General features: G+C 37.1%; 1 protein-coding gene across 1 annotated transcript in view; it reads left to right on the forward strand.

The window, feature by feature from the left end:
* The first annotated feature begins 2274 nt into the window (after nucleotides 1–2274).
* Nucleotides 2275–22496, forward strand: part of LOC127441225 (RELT-like protein 1) — a 38405-nt gene continuing 18183 nt past the window's right edge. The window contains exons 1-2 of the mRNA XM_051698400.1: nucleotides 2275–2501; nucleotides 16243–16434. Coding sequence (XP_051554360.1) covers nucleotides 2468–2501; nucleotides 16243–16434 — 226 coding nt within the window. The 5' untranslated portion in view covers nucleotides 2275–2467. The remainder of the gene's footprint in view (nucleotides 2502–16242; nucleotides 16435–22496) is intronic.

The raw sequence follows: 22496 nt of genomic DNA on the forward strand, positions 1-22496 counted from the left end.
AGCCTTCAGCTTTGGAAACATGCCCATAGATAGTCAGGTTCCTCTGAGACCAGCAATTAAAAACATTCTTTGCTTTGTGCAGACTCTTAGAGAAATGCATTTCAACTCTTTCAGATGGACACTTAGTAATTACAATACCAAAATATCTAACTGTTTGTTTCAGCTTAATTCCACATATTTCTGAAATGTCAGAATTATGAATTGCCATAATCTCAGATTGCTCTAATTAACAGAAAGACCAGAAGCATCTGAAAACAGTTTTAATGCATCTAATATAATGGGGACCTGCCATTTATCCTTCAGGAACAAACATGTATCATCTGCAAGTTGACTGATTAAAATAGTGTGGTCTGCTATTTGAATCCCTTTGATATTCGAACAATGCACCATATAGAAGAAGCTCTACGACCCAAAAAAAAAAAAAAAAAAAAAAAAAAAAAAAGGTGAAATAGGACAGCCTTGTCTAATGCCTCTCCCAATGAGAAAACACAGTGAAGTCCTATTAGACAAGGACACATCACTTGTACTGTTTTTATACAAGGTCTGTACAGTTTTCTCAAATTTTGGACCAAAGCCACATCGTCTCAAAGCCTCTTGAGTCTTCTAGTCCAAGTCCTTCTTTCTTTTGTCATGTAGTGTATACGACTATACACAGTGTTGGGGAGTAACGGAATACATGTAATGGGAATACGTATTTAAAATACAAAATATAAGTAACTGTATTCCACTAGTTACAATTTAAATAATTGGTAATTAGAATACAGTTACATTCAAAAAGTATTTTGATTACTGAAGAGATTACTTATTGTCATTTGTAGTCCTTTCAGATGGAAAACATTTATACATATAAATGATGTGATCCAAAGTGCATTTGAACAGTGGTGAAACACTTTCTTATGATGTTTTACATTCATACGAGCAGACAGAGAAGTAAGTTTGAAGTAAGTTTGGAGCAGAAGAAATAGAAATAAACCTTGTGTAAATTGTCAGCTTTACACTGAGCTAAAATGCTATTTGTAGCCATTTTACATGCACGTTACCAGGCACTGTAACGCTTTTACCCGGAGATAAATGGTTTAGTCCGACAAATCACGGAGCCAAACAATAAAAGTCTGTATTCCACACATTTAATGGCAGATACACAGGCTGCATGCTTTTCTCATACATGAGAAAATTAACAAACAATTAGCGCCACAAAACATTAAAGTATAATAAAGGTCAGGGAGAGCATATCGATTATCATACTCCCACGCCTGCACACAGACTGAATAACTCTCTAATCACACAGCAGCACATGCATATGCAAATGAGATGGTCAGCATCTTAAAGCTACCCTACATACTAATAGAATGCATGTAAATACATTGTCTTAATCGTTACAGAACGATCATATTTTTTATCAAGAGAATTCATGTTGGATCATATTTTTTTCTCTTTCTAGTAAGATCTTTGATATTAGGGCAATACAAGTTTTGTATTGTTTTCCTGTAAAAATATCTAAAAATCCTTAAAACAAGATCAAGTTGATTTATCTTGTTTTAGAAACAACACTGCATAATATATTTAGGTTTTTCAGAGAATGTATTTTTAACATGTGTATTTTGTCTTAATGTACTGGCAGAGTTTTTATAGTCAAAACAAGTGAAAAAAATCTACCAGTGCTGAAGAAGTAATCCAAAGTATTTAGAATACATTACTGACCTTGAGTAATCTAACGGAATACGTTACAAATTACATTTTACAGCATGTATTCTGTAATCTGTAGTGGAATACATTTCAAAAGTAACCCTCCCAACCCTGGCTATACGGCTGTCACCTCACAAATGAATGAACGAATCATTTCTGTTTCTCATAATTTGTCCTTGGCTGCATTATCAATTTTTCCTTATTGGGACTATAATCAAAGTTTGTGTAAGTAGACGTGTTGGGGGGGATCTGGCTATTGAAAATGTTACATTTTAGTTTTATTCTGCTCAAATGAACGAAATCACTTGAATAAAGATTCGTTCATTTTGCTGAACTAGACTCAAAGATCCAAGTCAGTAAAATGTTCCGATCTTCCCATCACAACACTCTAATGAAGGGCTCAGTAATACAATTTGGAACATAAAGAAATGACAACTCCCCCTAGTGGGGGTAAGCCTTATAACATTTTCCCTATACATACACTGCCGTTTTACATGCACAACTCTCATAATTAACACTTTTTTGCCTGTGCATAAAGATTTTTCTTTTCAACTTTTCAGCTCGCAGTTGGCCGTATAGTGAAGAGCTGTGAGTGTTGTTAGAAGGTTTATAACTTTAAGAGTGGGACGTTCCTCACAGCAGTGATAAGAATTAGGAAACACTAGCGGCTTTCACTCGTGAATATCAGCACAGCTCGAAGCTCACGAGTCTCTGGACGCTCGAGTCCAGGTCCGAGTTCATCTTCTGTGGACGAGAGATCTGCAGTCTCACGGGTGAGCCGATGTCAGATACCTCAGTGCCCAGTACTGCGCCACGTAAGTACAGATCATTTGAAGCAGCATGACAATACCCACTGAACACAGGGCAAAACGATTTGAAATATGAGAATCACACATCCATATATGCCATGATTGTGTTTGTGGCGCATTTAGCGAGTACATGGGGTCTTTTGCGCGAGGTGTGGCTGTCAGTCATAAAGTTATTTGCGGATGACCTGTTATTGATTGCGACCCAGTACGTACGGAAGCGGCTGCCTGTCCGAGGATCGATACTGGTGTCGTGAACAGATGCGTTGATCCCTACATTGCCATTCAACTGTTCCTATCATTAGTTATGAGGCATAAAACATTGCTTAGTCAGGGCTCAACAATAAGGATTTTTCCCCTGCAGTTTTACTTGCCCTGCCAACATTTTCACTGGCCCCACCACTAAACAAATAAATAAACAAGAAAAAAAGTTACTTTTTTAATTTTTTAAATTTTTAATGTTTATTTAGCAACGTATTTCTATTTTTCCACTAAGTGTTGAGTTTTCTTTAAATAAAACTACAAGAGTTTTTTTTTTTTTTTTTTTTTTTTTTTTTACATACTGGATATATAATTTGCAATAATAGCTTGAAATGGAAACTCAATGACACCTATAAATTAATAAATGCACTTCTGCTGTAAAAGAATGGCAAACAATGCAAATCATAACTGATTGTTCTGCAGTTTTCAAACCAATCTTACTAATGCTTCTATAACAATGCACTCTCCCAATCTCGACAAAATCTTATATTAAGTTTGAATCAGCAGAATTCGCAACAACGTTTAATACATAACAGAAAACAAAGTCTTCACATTTTAAAGGTATAAAACATATACATTATTAATCGATGTATGATTTAGTCAGGGCCGGAGTGGGATTCATATTCAGTCCGGGATGTCATGTCCAAGTCAGCCCACACCCAAAAGGGGGGTTGGAGGTGAAGATGATAACAATAAAACAAGATCAGAGCAAAAATATACAATATATGTAACTACTTGAGAATTATTTAAGCTCTCCATGTCATTATACCACATATGGCATTCACTAAGATTTTCACTTTGTCATAAGACATCATTGTATGTGTTGTAAAAATAAGTGAATGTTAAAGGGATATTTGATCATTTCCTCACCCTCATGCCATCCCAGATGTGTATGACTTTCTTTTGCAGAACATGAATGAAGATGTTTAGAAGAACTGTTGGTCCATTCAATGCAAGTAAATGAGAAGCGGTGAGAAACAGATCAATAATTAATAATTTTTTACTATAAATCTCCACTTTCACTTTCATAAGCACTCTTTTCTCTTAAGAGTTCTTCCTCTGTTTTTGGTGATTTACATAAGCATATCACCCCCTACTGGGCAGGGAGGAGAATTTATAATAATAAAAAAAACTTAAATATTGATCTGTTTCTCACCCACACCTATCATATTGCTTCTGAAGACATAGAGTAAACCACTGGAGTTGTATGGATTACTTTTATGCTGCATTTATGTGAGTTTTGTACCTTCTGAGTTCTGATCACCATTCACTTGCATTGAAAGGACCAACAGAACTGAGAAATTCTTCTAAAAAGCTTCATTTGTGTTCAGCAGAAGACAGAAAGTCATACACATCTGGGATGGCATGAGGGTGAGTAAATGATGAGAGAAATTTCATTTTTGGGTAAACTAAGATTATTTTATAGACTATCTAGGCACATAATAACACTATAGAACTGTAAATGTTTATAACTCTTTCAAGATGTACAGGCTCACACTCCAGTGAAACAATTAATGTTGAGTGATTGTTTTTACATTTTTACATGCCATTCAAAAACGTGCCTTTTTACAATGATAAGAGTGAAATAAAAGACTAAAAATAACACATTTGTACTTTTCTTTTACTTGGAATGTAAATGTTCAAGACAAAGGCAAAATGGTTACTGTCTCTTTAAGAGGGTTTTGTCGCATGATACAACATTGAAGGCACTCTGTGCAGTTTGTTTCATTGAGTTTACTCTTTTGAGAGCTGTAAAGTCCCATTATTTTCGTACCGTGTTGTGCTGTTGCATCTGTATTCATTTACTTTATGTATTCTGTTATTTTGTGACAAAAAATAATTTTGCTATTATCATTCTGCACTGCTAGGGAAGAGGATTTCAGAGATTAATTGATTGAGATTGTGAGACTGCAGTCAGAATTAAACTTGTAGGCTACCTGAAGCACGTTCATCCACTCAGCTATTAGTAGCCTATCTGTTCTCGATGGATCTTCCGTGATCCTTCCCGCGCTGTCAAGTGAAGCGGCGCAACCTCAGTTTTGTCTCTCACAGGCTACTCTCTGCTTTGTTTGGGTGTGAGATGATAAAATACAGACTGCGTCCGCTATAATACGGAACGCAATTCTGATCCTTTAAATACTGGATGTTATGGACTGTTGGCAATTGTTATGCAACATATGATGAAAGTTTGTCAATCAACATGCGGACCTAACCGGCCCAATTTTTGACCGGCCCAGCGGGAATTCTCCCGATCTTCCCGATTGCCACTCCGGCCCTGGATTTAGTGACAAACACTGGCCCAATGGTGCATGTGATGGTTCCTTCAACTGACCCAAATCTCTCTAACACTGGCATCAAGCCATCGGGCCATCCTTAGTGTGGAGCCCTGGTTATAAGTTAGAGACCCCCGTGGTCCCCACAGAGAAACATTTTAATGCTTAGGGTTTATATATATATATATATATATATAGCTCAGGAGACTTAATGGAATTCACAATTATGTTTTGTTTGCAGATCAACTCCTAAAATTAGTTTGGACCAATAAAATAAAAAAATAGACACTAATAAGCCAATTGTTGACACATAGTAAGAGCATAGAGCTATCAAATGTGGATAACTTTAGATAATTTGATCTTGGAAGAATACTTCATAAAAAATTATTAATTTTGAAATCTCATTAACACATTGCAGTAAGGTTCCATTTATTAACATAAGTTAACTACACTTGATAACATGAATAACAATGAATGAACAAAACTTTTACAACATTTGTAAGCCTATTCTTGGTTAATGTTAATTTGAACATTTACTTGCCTAATATTTTGTATTATTTTTTTTTATTAAAAGTTGTAGATGTTAACATTAGTTAATGCAATATGAACTAACATGAACTAATGATAATTAATTGTGTTTTTGATCAATTAACATTGTCCAAGATGAATTAATGCTGTTTAAAAATATTGATTATTGTTAGTTAATGATATCTATTGCATATACTAATGTTAACATATGGAGCCTTATTGTAAAGTGTTATTGTAAAATCTCTGACTTTTGATTGCAGACTTTGGTATATTGGCAAATCTGAGCACAGTTTGAGACATTGTAGAGATCTCTTCTAAACTCTAGAGGAGACATGTAAGATTATTAGGGTCTTTCTCAGGAGAAGCAGGGGACTGACTGCTATCTAGGAGAAACAAATGGGATCTCCTTTGTAATTTTTATTTCTAATGGCCGCACGATCGACGAATGCAAACAGTTCCTCGACAAACACTTAAGGAATTTTCCAGGTTCAATACAAGTTAAGCTCAGCCGACATCATTGATGGCATAATGTTAATTAGCACAAAAAATTATTTCGACTAGTCTCTCCTTTTCTTTAAAAAAAAGCAAAAATTGATGTTACAGGGAGGCTTTTACAATAGAAGTGAATAGGGTCAATTTTTGTAGGGTTTAAAGGCAGAAATGTGAAGCTTATAATTTTAGAAAAGCACTTACATTTCTTAAACTTGTGTATTATTTGAGCTCTAAAGTTGTTAAATCGTTGTTTTTATGGCAACGAAGTTGTAAAATTGGACTTTGTAAAATTTTACACAGAAAAGGTTAGTTAGCTATCTTGTCACGCTAAAATCATGTTAACACACATTGTTTACGTCTTGTGTGGCTAGACTTTTGAAACATTGAGTATTTTAACATTTATGGATTTGGATTTTCCCCATTCACTTCCATTGTAAGTGCCTCACTGTTTTTTTTTAAACGCAAGGAGGGACAAGTTGAAATTAATTTTTGTTGTAGGCCTAATCGATATTATATCACAAATGCTGCTGATTAAGCTTAATTTGTATTGAACCTGGAAAATCCCCTAAAATTCAGATCTGCGATTAGAATTGCATGTTAGAACAGTGTTGACGATACATAGTTCTAATTGCAGATCTGAACTGCATAATAATTGGAAATTATTTATCCCTTTTTGCAGACTGAAATATGTCTTTCAATAAACGATACCGTATCTGAATGTACAGGTGCATCTCAATAAATTAGAATGTCGTGGAAAAGTTCATTTATTTCAGTAATTCAACTCAAATTGTGAAACTCGTGTATTAAATAAATTCAATGCACACAGACTGAAGTAGTTTAAGTCTTTGGTTCTTTTAATTGTGATGATTTTGGCTCACATTTAACAGAAACCCCCCAATTCACTGTCACAAAAAATTAGAATACATCATACATTTTTAGTGAATTGTTGGCCTTCTGGAAAGTATGTTCATTTACTGTATATGTACTCAATACTTGGTAGGGGCTCCTTTTGCTTTAATTACTGCCTCAATTCGGCGTGGCATGGAGGTGATCAGTTTGTGGCACTGCTGAGGTGGTATGGAAGCCCAGGTTTCTTTGACAGTGGCCTTCAGCTCATCTGCATTTTTTGGTCTCTTGTTTCTCATTTTCCTCTTGACAATACCCCATAGATTCTCTATGGGGTTCAGGTCTGGTGAGTTTGCTGGCCAGTCAAGCACACCAACACTATGGTCATTTAACCAACTTTTGGTGCTTTTGGCAGTGTGGGCAGGTGCCAAATCGTGCTGGAAAATGAAATCAGCATCTTTAAAAAGCTGGTCAGCAGAAGGAAGCATGAAGTGCTCCAAAATTTCTTGGTAAATGGGTGCAGTGACTTTGGTTTTCAAAAAAACACAATGGACCAACACCAGCAGATGACATTGCACCCCAAATCATCACAGACTGTGGAAACTTAACACTGGACTTCAAGCAACTTGGGCTATGAGCTTCTCCACCCTTCCTCCAGACTCTAGGACCTTGGTTTCCAAATGAAATACAAAACTTGCTCTCATCTGAAAAGAGGACTTTGGACCACTGGGCAACAGTCCAGTTCTTCTTCTCCTTAGCCCAGGTAAGACGCCTCTAACGTTGTCTGTGGTTCAGGAGTGGCTTAACAAGAGGAATACGACAACTGTAGCCAAATTCCTTGACACGTCTGTGTGTGGTGGCTCTTGATGCCTTGACCCCAGCCTCAGTCCATTCCTTGTGAAGTTCACCCAAATTCTTGAATCGATTTTACTTGACAATCCTCATAAGGCTGCGGTTCTCTCGGTTGGTTGTGCATCTTTTTCTTCCACACTTTTTCCTTCCACTCAACTTTCTGTTAACATGCTTGGATACAGCACTCTGTGAACAGCCAGCTTCTTTGGCAATGAATGTTTGTGGCTTACCCTCCTTGTGAAGGGTGTCAATGATTGTCTTCTGGACAACTGTCAGATCAGCAGTCTTCCCCATGATTGTGTAGCCTAGTGAACCAAACTGAGAGACCATTTTGAAGGCTCAGGAAACCTTTGCAGGTGTTTTGAGTTAATTAGCTGATTGGCATGTCACCATATTCTAATTTTATGAGATAGTGAATTGGTGGGTTATTGTTAAATGTGAGCCAAAATCATCACAATTAAAAGAACCAAAGACTTAAACTACTTCAGTATGTGTGCATTGAATTTATTTAATACACGAGTTTCACAATTTGAGTTGAATTACTGAAATAAATGAACTTTTCCACGACATTCTAATTTATTGAGATGCACCTGTAATTTTGTTTTGAAACTGAGATTAGATTAAGATTGGTGTGAACAACTTTAACGTCATGTCTTATATGCCCTTTTAGTGTTTGTCGGAAAGTAAAACAGTAAAAATGGATGATATGAGGTGGAGTGCCTCCCTACACATTACACACTTTACAGCTTATATTTGAACTGCATAGCATCCTTTTCTTTAGCACTGTCATCCAGAGTTCCCATCAATGAATTGAGTGTATTTTTATGATTGCACCATAGTTGTAACCCTAGATAACTGAGCTTCTCTCCCTTTGATTATAAGGCCCAGTTGCAGAAGTGGGTGGAAATTGTAGTGCGTATTGTTCGAAATGCTTATTGTTCACGCGTCAGTGAGTCACAACAGATCCAAGGCCTGCTAGTCATCCTGTCTGTCCAGGACTGTGCTGGCATAGAGCCAGTTGAACAAGATGAATGGTAACTTCCTATGCACACAAACTCACTGTATCGGTCATTTGTGTAGGCTTGCGAGACCTGGTACGTACCTAGTGTAGTATTTTAGCCATTTGCTTTCTGTGTGCGTAGTAATGCAGCAACTGCAAGCAGACATGCAGTAACAGTCATCACATTAGCCTTTTTTTTCTTTGCTTGGCTCTTTAGATTAGTGGAGGTCAGAGTTCAGACTCACAGTCCGAGAGACTGAGCGGGAATGCCCAATATACAGTTTACATACACGCTACATGATCCTACATGAGTTCTGGAATGCCAATTTTAAGTAAAAAGAGCTCTGTTTCGGGTTTGGTTTAACAGAGTTTGCGTGGAACTTAGGTTCCATGTTTGTTTGTCTATTGATTATTTTGTTTTATGCTTTTATGAATTTATTGACAATTGGAATTGACATGAAGGTAAAGTAGATTAATTTAGAAGGGGATCAATGAAGTCTTGGGGCATTTCAGATCACTATCTATATTTCCCACAAGAACTATAATACCTCCCAAGAACTATAATACCAGACCCAAATCTAATTGTTGCATTACCTACTTTATTACTGGCTTCAGAATGTTTTTTTTTTTAGCCACAAGACGGAGCCAAGGATGCACTACTGCCAAGGCGTTGCTATATTGTTGTTAATTTTTCTGAATGGTATTTGGCACGTTGGTACACAGTTGTTAGGGTGTTATGTGTGGTTAATGTTGGCATTGTTAGATGGTTGCTAGGGTGTACAGCATGGTTACTTGGCAGTTGCTTACTTGCCCAAGTCAAGAGACCACCCTCAAGTCTCTCTGATATTAGCCCCTTTCCCACATACAAAAGTCCCAGTACTTTTCTCTTAGTAAATTTCTCAATGAGAACTCTTAAGAGGAATGGCAAACCTGACGAGACTTTTCCCTCTTGAATTTGCACGCACTTCTGATGTTGTTTGCACATGCGATTCAATAGCAACAACAGAATAAACAACACCTGGTGTCCTCCATCTAACAATGCCATAGGAACCACACATAACACCCTAACAACTGTGTACCAACGTGCCAAACTGTGGCTGCATCCGAAAACGTGACCAGCTGCCTAATCAGTTAATGGCTTAAATGTTTTTTAATGAATGGAACTCTTCAGGAAACTGATCTCAGAACACTTTGAAAAGCACCTTATTTTCATCCTACCTCTTTATACAGCCTCCAAAGGCAGCATTTTCCAATTTTCAGACACAGCTACTGTCTTCAGGTTACACTTTAAACTGGGTGCATCATCCTCGTGGTGTCCTTAAAGCCGCAGAGAGAGGAGAGCCCAAAATAAGCCACTTGCCTCACCAAAATGAGCGAAAATAAACAATAAAATGATTTCCTGTGTTGTGGATTTATCAGCATAGAAATCATAACAACCATACAGTACAGTTAATCAACAGTCAAGTGTAATTTTAATTACAGACCTTCTTCTCAGTCAAAACCCGGCAGCATCATATCTGTATAAATGCATAAACAGTGTTTCCCATTAATTACCTAGACTGTGGCGGCCTGCCACAGTTTCATAATGAACCGAAAATATTTTTACCTTCTCATGATAACATAAAAGATCTCTAACGTTGTGTTTTGTGCCGTTGCTTCGGCAAAGCATCTCTTACTCCCAGTAAGTCAGTCATATATATATTTAAGTTTAAGCACTCTACCTATAGTTAAACATTCTAAATGATTAAAAACTAATTGTAGATTGAATTAATGATAAGAAGTTAAAGAACCACTGGAACCACCTAGCTGCATCTGAGACACCAAGGCATTTTGAGAACACAACATCGTTTGAGGTAAGTAACGTTAACTAACTTTACAGTATCCACTGCAGTTATCCACTAGTCCAAACACAATTTTATCATTATCAATATACGACAGCAAACAGATAATGTTACGGCAGAAGTTATCAGTGATAATTAACATTAATCTAACATTAATCTAACATTAGCTAATTTAGGTAACATTAACGTTAGCTAACGACGCTAGCTATCAGTCTCCTCGCTTATGTCGACTGATGTATCCAGCTGTTAAAAAACAATGTATAACGTATGTAATGTTAAATTTAGCTAGCTAATGTTAGCTAATTATCTAATGTTAACGTTATTACCAGCGCCTCTGACAACGTAACTATTTTCAGAATTTGAGTAGCAAGCTGGCTCATCATGTAACCAGGGCTCCACATTAACGCTTGTCCGGGACAAGTGGATTTTTAAAGGGGAAAGTGAAAGAGAATTTCACTTGCCCGACCGGACAAGCAGACTGATTAAAACGTCAATAATGAAAAAATAACCGGCTATATTTGTGATAGGCTAGGCCTGTGTTCTTATTTTCCTGTTGAAAATAATCCAGAGTGCATAATTTTATAATTCGCTAGCAATCTAGTAACAGGTGCACCCTGTTTGATTGACAGGCAGCGTATGTGTGTGTGCTGAACATGCGCGTGTGTTCCAAAAATGCTCACGCTAATGCACACCTGAACGGTCAAATATATTTTAAAATTCCACCAAAATGCCAGTATTGGTGAGGTATTCATGTAAAAACAATGAGTTATCTAAAGTGAACGTAAATAGTGGAGAAAAAAGCTGATTATTAAATTGTCGGACTTGTAAGTGTATATGTAAGCTAATAGACCTGCTGCTGTCTAGTGTAATAATCAAACAACCATAGCAAGAAAACAAGAAAACCACTCTCTGCTCTTAACTGAATAACTTTAGTAGCTTTAAAAACTATTCATGTATTATAATCATACAGTAAAGTCCAGTAGTAGCATTGTAGTTGCATTTCATTCTGAATCTTTACTTGAATGCTTGATAGCCTACTGCTATCTGTTAAAAAGCTGTTAAAAAGCACAGAATTTTCTTAATTTGTTCTATTATTTTTAACCTATTTCTATTCATTGCTGTTTTTTTATTGTTATTTTATTACTGACTGTTTACTAGTCTTGAATAATTACTTAAGAACTTGAAACAATTCTTCCACAATTAACATATTGGTAGTGTTATTATTTGTTGTGGTATTGAAGCTGGTATTGAAAAACATCAAATTTCACAATACCAAAATGTCAGTAGTCTGTAATGTATAGCCTATATTGTACATGGTAGATCTTGCTGCAATAACATGATGAAAAAGTAGATCTCAATCCATAGAACTATGAGCATCCCTGCTGTTAATAGTGGCTATGGAGGCTTTTCTTTTTTGACTACCATACGTGAAAAAATAATTGCCATATGACAATAGCCTCTTCCCCTACCCAGTGCAGTTTACATTTCTGTTGCAGAGAACTGAGTTGATTGCATATGTACACTATTAAGTTGGGCATCAGTCGTAATTTTAGGAAACATACAACAGAAACTTTGACATGTTACTTGAACATGTAATTTAAATGTCCTTTTTTTCTCTCTGGACAAGTAACTTTTTATTCGGACAAGTGAGTGACCAATTTAGTTGTCCGGAGGACAAGCACATGACAATGCTTAATGTCAAGCCCTGATGTAACGTTAGGCAATTTGTAATATTAACTAATTAAGTTGAAGTAACGCTACTGTTTTAAGCTTAATGTTTGTTCCCTTGATTTTCATATCATGAGCATTTCTAAATATTTCAAGGAGAGAGAGAGCAAAATCCACCACCAGATGAGGAAGAAACAGCAACAGATGTAGCTAGCTAGGATAGATAGAATAGTTAGATTGCAAGTCAATAGCCAAACAGATTATTCATAGGCTTTTGTCAAGAAATAAACTGGAGTGACAATGGAATTTTAATGTTAATTGTTTCTTTGTAGCAGAAGAGACAGCAGGGGCAGCAGCAGAGACAGTTTCAGCTGACTCTCATAGAGGGACAGACATTCAGAGAGGGGCAGCAGGGCAGGTACTTCCCATAGGGGCAGCAGGGGAGACAGCCTCACCTGAAGGAGGGAAAGTAGGTGATTTTAACAGCAGAGAAAGGGGCAGTAGGTCAGAGAGTTTCAGTTCAGTTTTTGAACTGTTTTAAACTCTGTCTCGTTTACCATGCTTTGTGGGTGTGACTTTTTTGCCATGACATCACTATTCATATCTATACAACCAATGTGTTTATGAGATGCGATGAAAACTCAAAGCATTTCCCGTTGAGCTCTGCTCAACCCTCGAACACACATATGAGAAACAGGCGATGCTATTCAGATACTTTGTTGGTTTTGTTATATTTGTAACGGTAATTGGAAAATTAGCACAGTCTTCTGAGTAGTTTGTTTACTATGGCGGCTGCTGACTCTTCAGATTTTTAATTGCCTTGTGCGTCATACAGGTTACAGCACCTCCCACAGGTGTGGAGCTAAAAAGTCAGTCCAAAGTCCCTCTAAATGGCTAAGAGAATCTATAGTTCCTTATGTGCCAAAACAACGAAAAGTGCTAGTTCTGGTTAGAAGTACCCAAAACGGGCTTTAGTTCCTGCTCTGGGAAAGGGCCTGTTCATCACCACTTCAAAGTACTACGGTACTACTATGTTTAAAAAAAAAAATTGTGCCATGGTTATTTAAAGATTTACAATACTAATTCCATGGTGTTCTTTTAAGTACCTTAGAATACCATGTAAATACCTTGGTATATGAATATGGAAATCATTCAGTACCATGGTATTATCTGATACCATCCCTGTACCATGGTACCACCGCAGAACTTTTTGTAAGGGTTAAGAGTGAGAGAAGAAGAGAGTGATAAAACGAGTGACAGTAACTGTACAGTGGAAATTTACAGGGACTACTGCATCCCCTAATTCACTGCAGACTGTCCTCTGTACTGTTCTCTGAGGGCATTCTTTCTCTCTGTTCTCTCAGTCATGCTGTTTCTGTCATTCTGTGTTTAAATGATGGGCCAAACACTCGGCTTGTCTCATTTTGAGTCATGTGTAATGTGTCTGTGCAGGCACTAGCTCTCAGCTCAGACTCTTCTGTTGTTGAAGTTTCAGAGAAATTCAACCCAATGAAGTTATGATTTAATCCCAGCGAATATCTCAAATAGAAAGTGTCTCTCAGTAGTCTAGTTTCCATCCACTTTTTGTGCTATTTTGTTGTCGACAAAGTGAAAATGCGGAAAAAATTTTTTTGCGAAATTTGCCGTCTACTGCCTGTTTCCATTCAAATGGCCTTTTATCGATAAAAATGGTGTGCGTAATGATGTCATGCCTAAAAAAACACTTTGTCGCATAAGTTTTGGTTTAGCGCAAAAGAAATCTGCCCTGAAGGTGTTTCCATACAGAAATGTGTGTTTATCGCTAATTCGCTTCCCAGATGTCCCTAATTCTTTTTCCCCTGAAGTTTTGGTAAAATGGGGAGAGTATTGAGACAATTCATTGAAATTAGCCAGCTTACTGTCATTTTAATTTCACAAATAAATGCAATCAGAAGATGAGGAATTGCATTCAAAAGGGAACAGTTGCCCTTCTGATAGGACTGTAATATTGGTCCTGATGTTGCGTCTATCGCAGGTTGCCACAGGTTCCGACCCGAATGCGAATCATCATGGCCTTGTTCAAGCTGGCATCCTGCACCAAGTAGTGGGGAAATTTTCGGTCTTAGTATAAGGACCATCCATCGATGTGTATATGCTGTGTGCACAGCTCTTAAAGAAAAACTGATGCTGTGTAATTTCAGGGTTTGCATATGATACATTCCTGAAATTCTATAGGCTATTTTGAACAATCATTGCCATCAAAGCATTGCCATCACAACTGCATTATGTCCTGCATATTTGTCCAACAACTTTTAATGACCAACTGAACTTGATTATCATCTAAAATTAATTTTAGTGTCATAATGCAATTTGCATTTTCTGAAGAAGCTCAGCAAATGCGATCCAAGGTAAAGAGGTTTAGATTTAAAATATTTAAAAGTTTTAAAAGGTTCAAAAGCTAGTTTTCTGAAAGTGAACTCAGCACTGGACAAATAGTTCTGATAGTTTATAGTCTTGAAGTGTAGAAAATGTCATTCAGCCGACTTTATTAGTCTGCAGAACAGGGTAAGGCTAATTTAAGTTTGTGTAAAGAAAAGGCATATATAGGTCAAAAAATTAAAAAACATTTGTTTGGTATTTTTTGAATTTTTTTTTATTTAATGCGTTTTGCGTTTGGCAATTTATTTAATTTAATATAGGGAATTTTGCCAGCATTTTTTCAAAAGTATAAACAATAATTTAATAAAATTGGGCTATATGTTACTGTTCCAAAAAAGCACATTGAAGCTTTTTTTTCTAGTATTGTGCATATATATTTAATTTAAAACATCTTTGTGCACAGAAATGATATGTTTTATTGTATTGTGGGCTAATTCCGTGACTGCCGTCTATTATTTTGAATGGTGTGGAAAAGCAACTTTAATAAATAAATGGATGGCTACTGCGATTAAATTAATCACAAACAGTGGCCATTAATTTGTTCTCCGTGCACTTGTCAAATGTGCATGTCTTGAAATGAGATATTTGTGTTGGCACTCCTTGTAGTGTCATGTTTGCAGTGATCGGATCTTTATGCCGTTCAGATCAATCCATAATCACGTACAATAAATTGGCTTTCAAGGATCCTATACCTTGTCATCATGATTAACACAGGCAACGACTGGGGTAAATTCTGTCACGTGACACAACATTTTTGCATTAATGCCAATTTTCTTGACAAAAAGTGTTTCCAAACCAGTTTTTGCGACATTTGATGTATCGACGTAGAGTTTATGCGCTAGAGTCAAATGGAAGAATATTATGTCGACACAATAAATTGCGTTTCCATCAGTTTTATTTTGATGCACTAAAACTTTTTTGCAAAAAATCCTTGGATGGAAACATAGTTCGTAAGTGCGCAGGTCTGAACTTGAATTTGCTATCAGCTCTTACACCGAGACACCTGATATATTGCAGAATGGATCTTGCAAGTATGTAAGTAGTCATTTAGCAGACACTTTTATCCAAAGTGACTTACAGCACACAGTCCTCCTGGAGCAAATTGGGTTAAGAGCCTTATTCAAGAGTGCAATAGTGACAACTTGTGGCATGTACCTTGTTGGACTCAAATCAACAACCCTCCACTTTCTGGCTTATTCTAGAGACCATTTTTGGCAACAACAAATTTTTTTTTTTTACATTTATACACCAGAGTATACATATTTTGGCCCATTTTTTCAGTAGAGAAAGACTGTACATTTTAAATTACAGTACCAGTCAAAAGTCTAGAAACACTTGACTGAATATATGTTATGCTTTCTTTAAAAACTACGGTGTAAAGGTTTATGCTTAAATGCATAATGACTTTAGGCTCCATTTATATTTGTCTAGAAAACTATGTAAAAAAAAATTTCTTGTATGAACTAAAAAAACAAAAAAACATTTAATTGATCAAACTACTGATCGATTTATCAATGTATACTGTATCTTACAGAACTGTATTGTAGTAAATGATCCTCTCATCCTCTCAGCTGGCGGTGGTGATGGGAACTCGGTTAACATTACTTTTGTCCTGGTGCCAGTCTTCTTTCTGCTGGGGCTTCTGGGAGTCCTCATCTGCCATGTCCTGAAGAGGAAGGGCTACCGCTGTACCACTGAGGCAGAGGAAGATGAAGAGCTGGAGAAAGAGGAGGATGAAGTGGAGAAAGATCCAGAAAAAGGAGGTGAGGGCATTTTAATGGATGTAGGTTCCTTTCTGTGATTTATTCATTCCGTTTTTTGATTTGTTTGTAAATGTAAAATTATGCACAGGGAGTCTAAAATGTGTTGAAGCAGCTATTTATATCTTTTATTAAAGCAATAGTTCAACCAAATGACATTACTTTCATTATTTGCTCAACTGTTGTTGTATGGCAAAAGCTGCATAAAGACTTTTTCTTTTTAAATGCCATTTTTTGTGTTAATGACAGAATTTTAATTTTTGAGCAATTTTCTACACAAAACCGTGGTTTGAAATGGCCTGAAAGATATATTATGTGTAGAAGCAATGGGTGGAAATGAGAATTAAGTAAAAAAAAATAATATTTTTAAACCACTTCCTACTTGGCAATCAGTTAAAGGGCTTAATGGAGGTTGAAAGTGGATATGAATACATTATCTCATTCTTTGTTGTTTCAAGTGCTCGTGGGATGGATGAGATTTATATTCAGGCCACTTGGAATCAGAATTGTTTTTCTTGTTTCCAGACATTCTTTAAGAAGTGGGGTGAAGAGTAGTCCTTTGACAGAAATGTAGTCCTTTTTACTTATCCTCTTTACATCCATATACATTCCCTCGCACTCTCTTTCTCATTACAAATTAGTCTTCTTCTCATTACTGTGTCACATCTGTGATTGTATCTTAAGTACTAACAGCAATCTGTTTTAGTGTCATCATTTACAGTCATACAGTCATTGGAATACAGCCAGTACTCAAAATCCCCTCCCTGCATTATGTTTTTCCCAAGGTTTGTTCCTCATTTTGCGTAATCATCTAAAGCAAGGAATTTTTCTTTATAATAGTCACATTATTATTACCGCTTTATTTTTTGTAAAGCTGCTTTTAAACATTATTTTTTTGTAAAAAATGCTAGGCCTATACAAACTTGATTAATATTAGATTTTTTTCTGAAGAAAATGTGAGTGGTGCTTGCCTACAAAAGTCACTGCCGTGATGCTAGGTTGTTGAGGGTAGATGCTAGGATGTTGCTATGCAGTTACTTACAGTAGTTGTTGCTTTGCGGTGGCTAAGGTGTTTTGGGTGGTGGCTAGGGTGTTGCTTCTATGGTGTTTTGGGTGGTTAATACTGGCTCAAGCCCACCCCAAAGTCTCTAATTTGGTCCCTTGATATGAGAGATAAAAGTCTTGGGTCCCTGTTTTTCAGTGTAAGCCTAAGGGATATTTTTCACCCTTTTTTTAACATCTGCAAGGTGAAATTCGTAAGTCTGATCACTTACAAAAGTAGTACACACCTCCTTAGCAAGTAACATAATTTTCAGTCATTCATGTCTGTAGCCCTAACATTATGTATGAGTAATAGTAATGCTTGCCTTGGCAAACAACACTAATTAAACTTACTTGACTGCAGCAACTCTAGCAAAAGTACATACTACATAGCATATGTAGAGCTCTGTGAAAGATAGCTTTACCGCATGCATGCTTGGCAAAAATTTAACATATTAAGATTTCATCAAGTTACTGATCTCAAAATACAGCACAAGTTCCAAGTATCTAAACTAGGGCTTCACGATATGGAAATTAGCCAACATTTAAGACTACATTCATCATTCTTTAGAAAAATTTAGAAAACTTTATTTATGTAACAGGCTCTTTCTGCTAGCTAGCAAACTAAAACGAAGATAACATCGAGTCTGTGAGCTAATCTTGGCTAGCTACACTGTCAATAGTGACAATAGTATTTTCTCTACACCATAGTTACAGTTGTGCTCAAAAGTTTGCATACCCTGGCAGAAATTGTGAAATTTTGGCTTTGATTTTGAAAATATGTCTTTTATTTAAGGATAGAGAACATATGAAGCCATTTATTATCACATAGTTGTTTGGCTCCTTTTTAAATCATAATGATAACAGAAATCACCCAAATGGCCAAATAATGTTTGGCTTTGTTCAGACACACAAGGTGACACACACCGGTTTAAATGGCAATTAAAGTTTAATTTCCCACACCTGTGGCTTTTTAAATTGCAATTAGTGTCTGTGTATAAATAGTCAATGAGTTTGTTAGCTCTCACATGGATGCACTGAGCAGGCTAGATACTGAGCCATGGGGAGCAGAAAAGAACTGTCAAAAGACCTGCGTAACAAGGTAATGGAACTTTATAAAGATGGAAAAGGATATAAAAAGATATCCAAAGCCTTGAAAATGCCAGTCAGTACTGTTCAGTCACTTATTAACAAGTGGAAAATTCGGGGATCTCTTGATACCAAGCCAAGGTCAGGTAGACCAAGAAAGATTTCAGCCACAACTGCCAGAAGAATTGTTCGGGATACAAAGAAAAACCCACAGGTAACCTCAGGAGAAATACAGGCTGCTCTGGAAAAAGATGGTGTGGTTGTTTCAAGGAGCACAATATGATGTTGCTTGAACAAAAATGAGCTGCATGGTCGAGTTGCCAGAAAGAAGCCTTTACTGCACCAATGCCACAAAAAAGCCAGGTTACAATATGCCCCACAACACCTTCACACGCCTCACAGCTTCTGGCATACTGTAATTTGGAGTGACGAGACCAAAATAGAGCTTTATGGTCACAACCATAAGCGCTATGTTTGGAGAGGGGTCAACAAGGCCTATAGTGAAAAGAATACCATCCCCACTGTGAAGCATGGTGGTGGCTCACTGATGTTTTGGGGGTGTGTGACCTCTAAAGGAACGGGAATCTTGTGAAAATTGATGGCAAGTTGAATGTAGCATGTTATCAGAAAATACTGGCAGACAATTTACATTCCTCTGCATGAAACCTGCTCATGGGACGCTCTTGGACTTTCCAGCACGACAATGACCCTAAGCACAAGGCCAAGTTGACCCTCCAGTGCTTACAGCAGAAAAAGTTATGGAGTGGCTATCACAGTCTCCTGACCTTAATATCATCGAGCCACTCTGGGGAGATCTCAAACGTGCGGTTCATGCAAGACGACCAAAGACTTTGCATGACCTGGAGGCATTTTGCCAAGACGAATGGGTAGCTATACCACCTGCAAGAATTTGGGGCCTCATAGACGACTATTACAAAAGACTGCATGCTGTAATTGATGCTAAAGGGGGAAATACACAGTATTAAGAACTAAGTGTATGCAGACTTTTGAACAGGGGTCATTTCATTTTTTTCTTTGTTGCCATGTTTTGTTTTATGATTGTGATATGCTAAATTTGTTCTATGCTTACTGAAATGTGAAACATTGCCCCTAGTGACCAAAGTGGTAAGTGGGCATATGGGCACCATGAGCTCCATTTTCAGGGTGTATTGTCCAAGGAAGGTCACGGTCATAGTGCCACCAACTGGCAGCAAGAAGTATGGCACTTTTAACAGTGTTTGAAATAGCCCTCTTATTTTTACATGAATTGTTTCAATATTCTTTAGAATAATGTCAAGACACTGCTGATGTAAAATTGTCAAGTGATATTTGATATCTTAAATAGTGTTGACATGGCAACACATTCATTGTTATTATTCCTTTCTTCCTATATGTGGGTGTTTTTGAGGCACTTTTTTCATGAAATTTTGCACACACATCAGAGTCGTCAGCCATTAGGTCTGGGCAAAAGTTCACGCATGAGCGGATGGGGGTGGGGGGGGGTGGATCTGTAGCGCCCCCTTCAAAATGGGTGTGTAAGACGGCCTCTGTAGCACCCCCATTTTCACCTACAGTCACCAAAATTGGTACATATATAGTTCTCATCAAGCCAGACAACTTCCATAATTATAGTTATTATCTCCGCCCAACAGGAAGTCAGCCATTTTAGATTTTTTTAATATTGTAGTCTCTGCACTTTTAAATACTCCTCCTAGGGGATTCATGTGACTGGCACCAAATTTGTGTAACATCATGTCAAGACATTGTAGATACTAAATTGCGAACTGATTTATGATATTTTGAACGGTGTCGCCATGGCGAAACAATAAATCTATGGCTAAAAATGTGAAACAGGAAGTTCCTTATATCTTCTGTGTGCATTGTATGATTTTGATATATTCAGCTGTATGTTTGGTAATGGGGGCTGATCACATTTATGCAGCTATTATGGGTCATGGTCATTGCGCCACCAGCTGGCAGCAGGAAGTATGGCACTTTTAACAGACTTTGAAATAGCCCACTTATGTTTCCATGAATTGCTTCAAAATCCTTTAGAATAATGTCAAGACACTGCTGATGTAAATTTGTAAAGGAATATTTGATATCTTAAATACTGTTACCATGGCAATGCATTAATTGTTGTTATTCCTTTCTTCCTATATTTGGGTGTTTTTGAGGCACTTGGCATGCTTAAAATTTCCTGAAAAATTGCACAAACATCAGAATCATTGACCATTAGGTCTGGGCAAAAGTTCACGCATGGGCATGTAGGGGGCTCTGTAGAACACCCATTTTCCTACAGTCACCAAAGTTGGTGTATATATATATAGTTCTCATCAAGCCGGATAACTTTCATAATGATAGTCATTAGGTCCGCCCAACAAGAAGTCAGACATTTTAGATTTTTTGAATATTGCAGTCTCTGAACTTTTAAATACTCCTCCTAGGTGATTCATGAGACTGTCGCCACATTTAGGCAACATTATGCTAAGACATTGAAGATGCTAAATTGCAAACAGATTTTCATATATCGAATGGTGTTGCCATGGCGAGGCATTAAATTAATGGTGAAAAATGGGAAACCGGAAGTGTCTCATATCTTCTGTGTGCAATATGTGATTTAGTTCAAAATTAAGATGTATGTTTAGTCTTGGGGGATAATCACATGGATTTGACTATTTTGGGTCATGGTCACAGCGCCTCCACCTGTCAGCATGAAGTGTGGCTCTTACAAAATAGTCCTCTTATATTTACTCAAATTGCTTAAATGGTTTAGAATAATGTCAAATGCCAAAGGCATGTGTCCACCTTGCATTGTTTTTTGAAAACCACTCGGTGGAAATGGACCAGTTGTGCTTGGGCCCATCATCGTTGCTTGTAGATATATTTTAGATTGTTTTTCCTCTTGTCATATATGACAAGGCAGGTCAAATCAAAGGTCATCATGAGCCAACTTTGGCCCGCGGGCCCTGGTTTGGGCGTCTCTGCACAAGAAGAACCGATGATATGTGTAAAATGAGGCCTTAAAGCCACAGCATCAAAAAAACAAAAAAGCAAGTCAAGTCATTTTTATTTGTATAGTGCTTTTCACAACATCATTTCAAAGCAGCTTTACTGAAAATGATGCAGTAACATAAAATGATGCTGTAATATCTTAAAGTCCTCATTGTGCAGTTTAAATGGATAATGCGATTGAAAATCATGCCTTAGAATTTATCGTCTTTAGACCCCCAGTGAGGAAGCCAAAGGCAACAAGATAGAATGTTTAATTCTAATGGCCAGATGGAGGAATATAAAAACGAAATTATTAACTGTTTTGGCACAAATAACTTTACCAATAATCGGACCCCAGGGGGGAAACGGTGTTATGACCCCTCTACTACACGCAAATCAAAAACAAAATGACAAAACAGGATCAGCAGACATGATTTCCATATAGTATGCCCTAGTAAATTTCATATATCCTTTTCTGATCTCCCAGCTGTGAAAACAGATCCAACACAGGAAACCTGTCCTTTACTGCAGGAGTCTATGACTTCAGGAAGGACATGGGTGGTGTGTGTGTGTTTCTGTGAGTTTACTGTAAGTGGCCCCCTTTGAGCTGTAGCACATTTTTCAGGAACACCCTTCCATCGCCAGATCAAATGCTTGAGGTCTTTAAAGGGACAGTTCACCCAAAAATGAAAATTCTCTTATCAATTGCTCACCCTCATGCCATCCCAGATATGTATTATTTTTAGAAGAATTTTCTGCTCTGTAGGTCCATACAATGCAAGTGAATGGTGATCAGTCATTTGCAGCTCTAAAAATCACATAAAGGAAACATAAAAGTAATTCATAAGACTCCAGTCTTAAAACTCCACTCCAATACATATCTCCAGAAGCAATATAATAGGTGTGGTGAGAAAAAAAACAATATTTAAGTCCTTTTTTTT

This window comes from Myxocyprinus asiaticus, chromosome 1 (assembly GCF_019703515.2).
Source record: "Myxocyprinus asiaticus isolate MX2 ecotype Aquarium Trade chromosome 1, UBuf_Myxa_2, whole genome shotgun sequence".
Classification (NCBI taxonomy): domain Eukaryota; kingdom Metazoa; phylum Chordata; class Actinopteri; order Cypriniformes; family Catostomidae; genus Myxocyprinus; species Myxocyprinus asiaticus.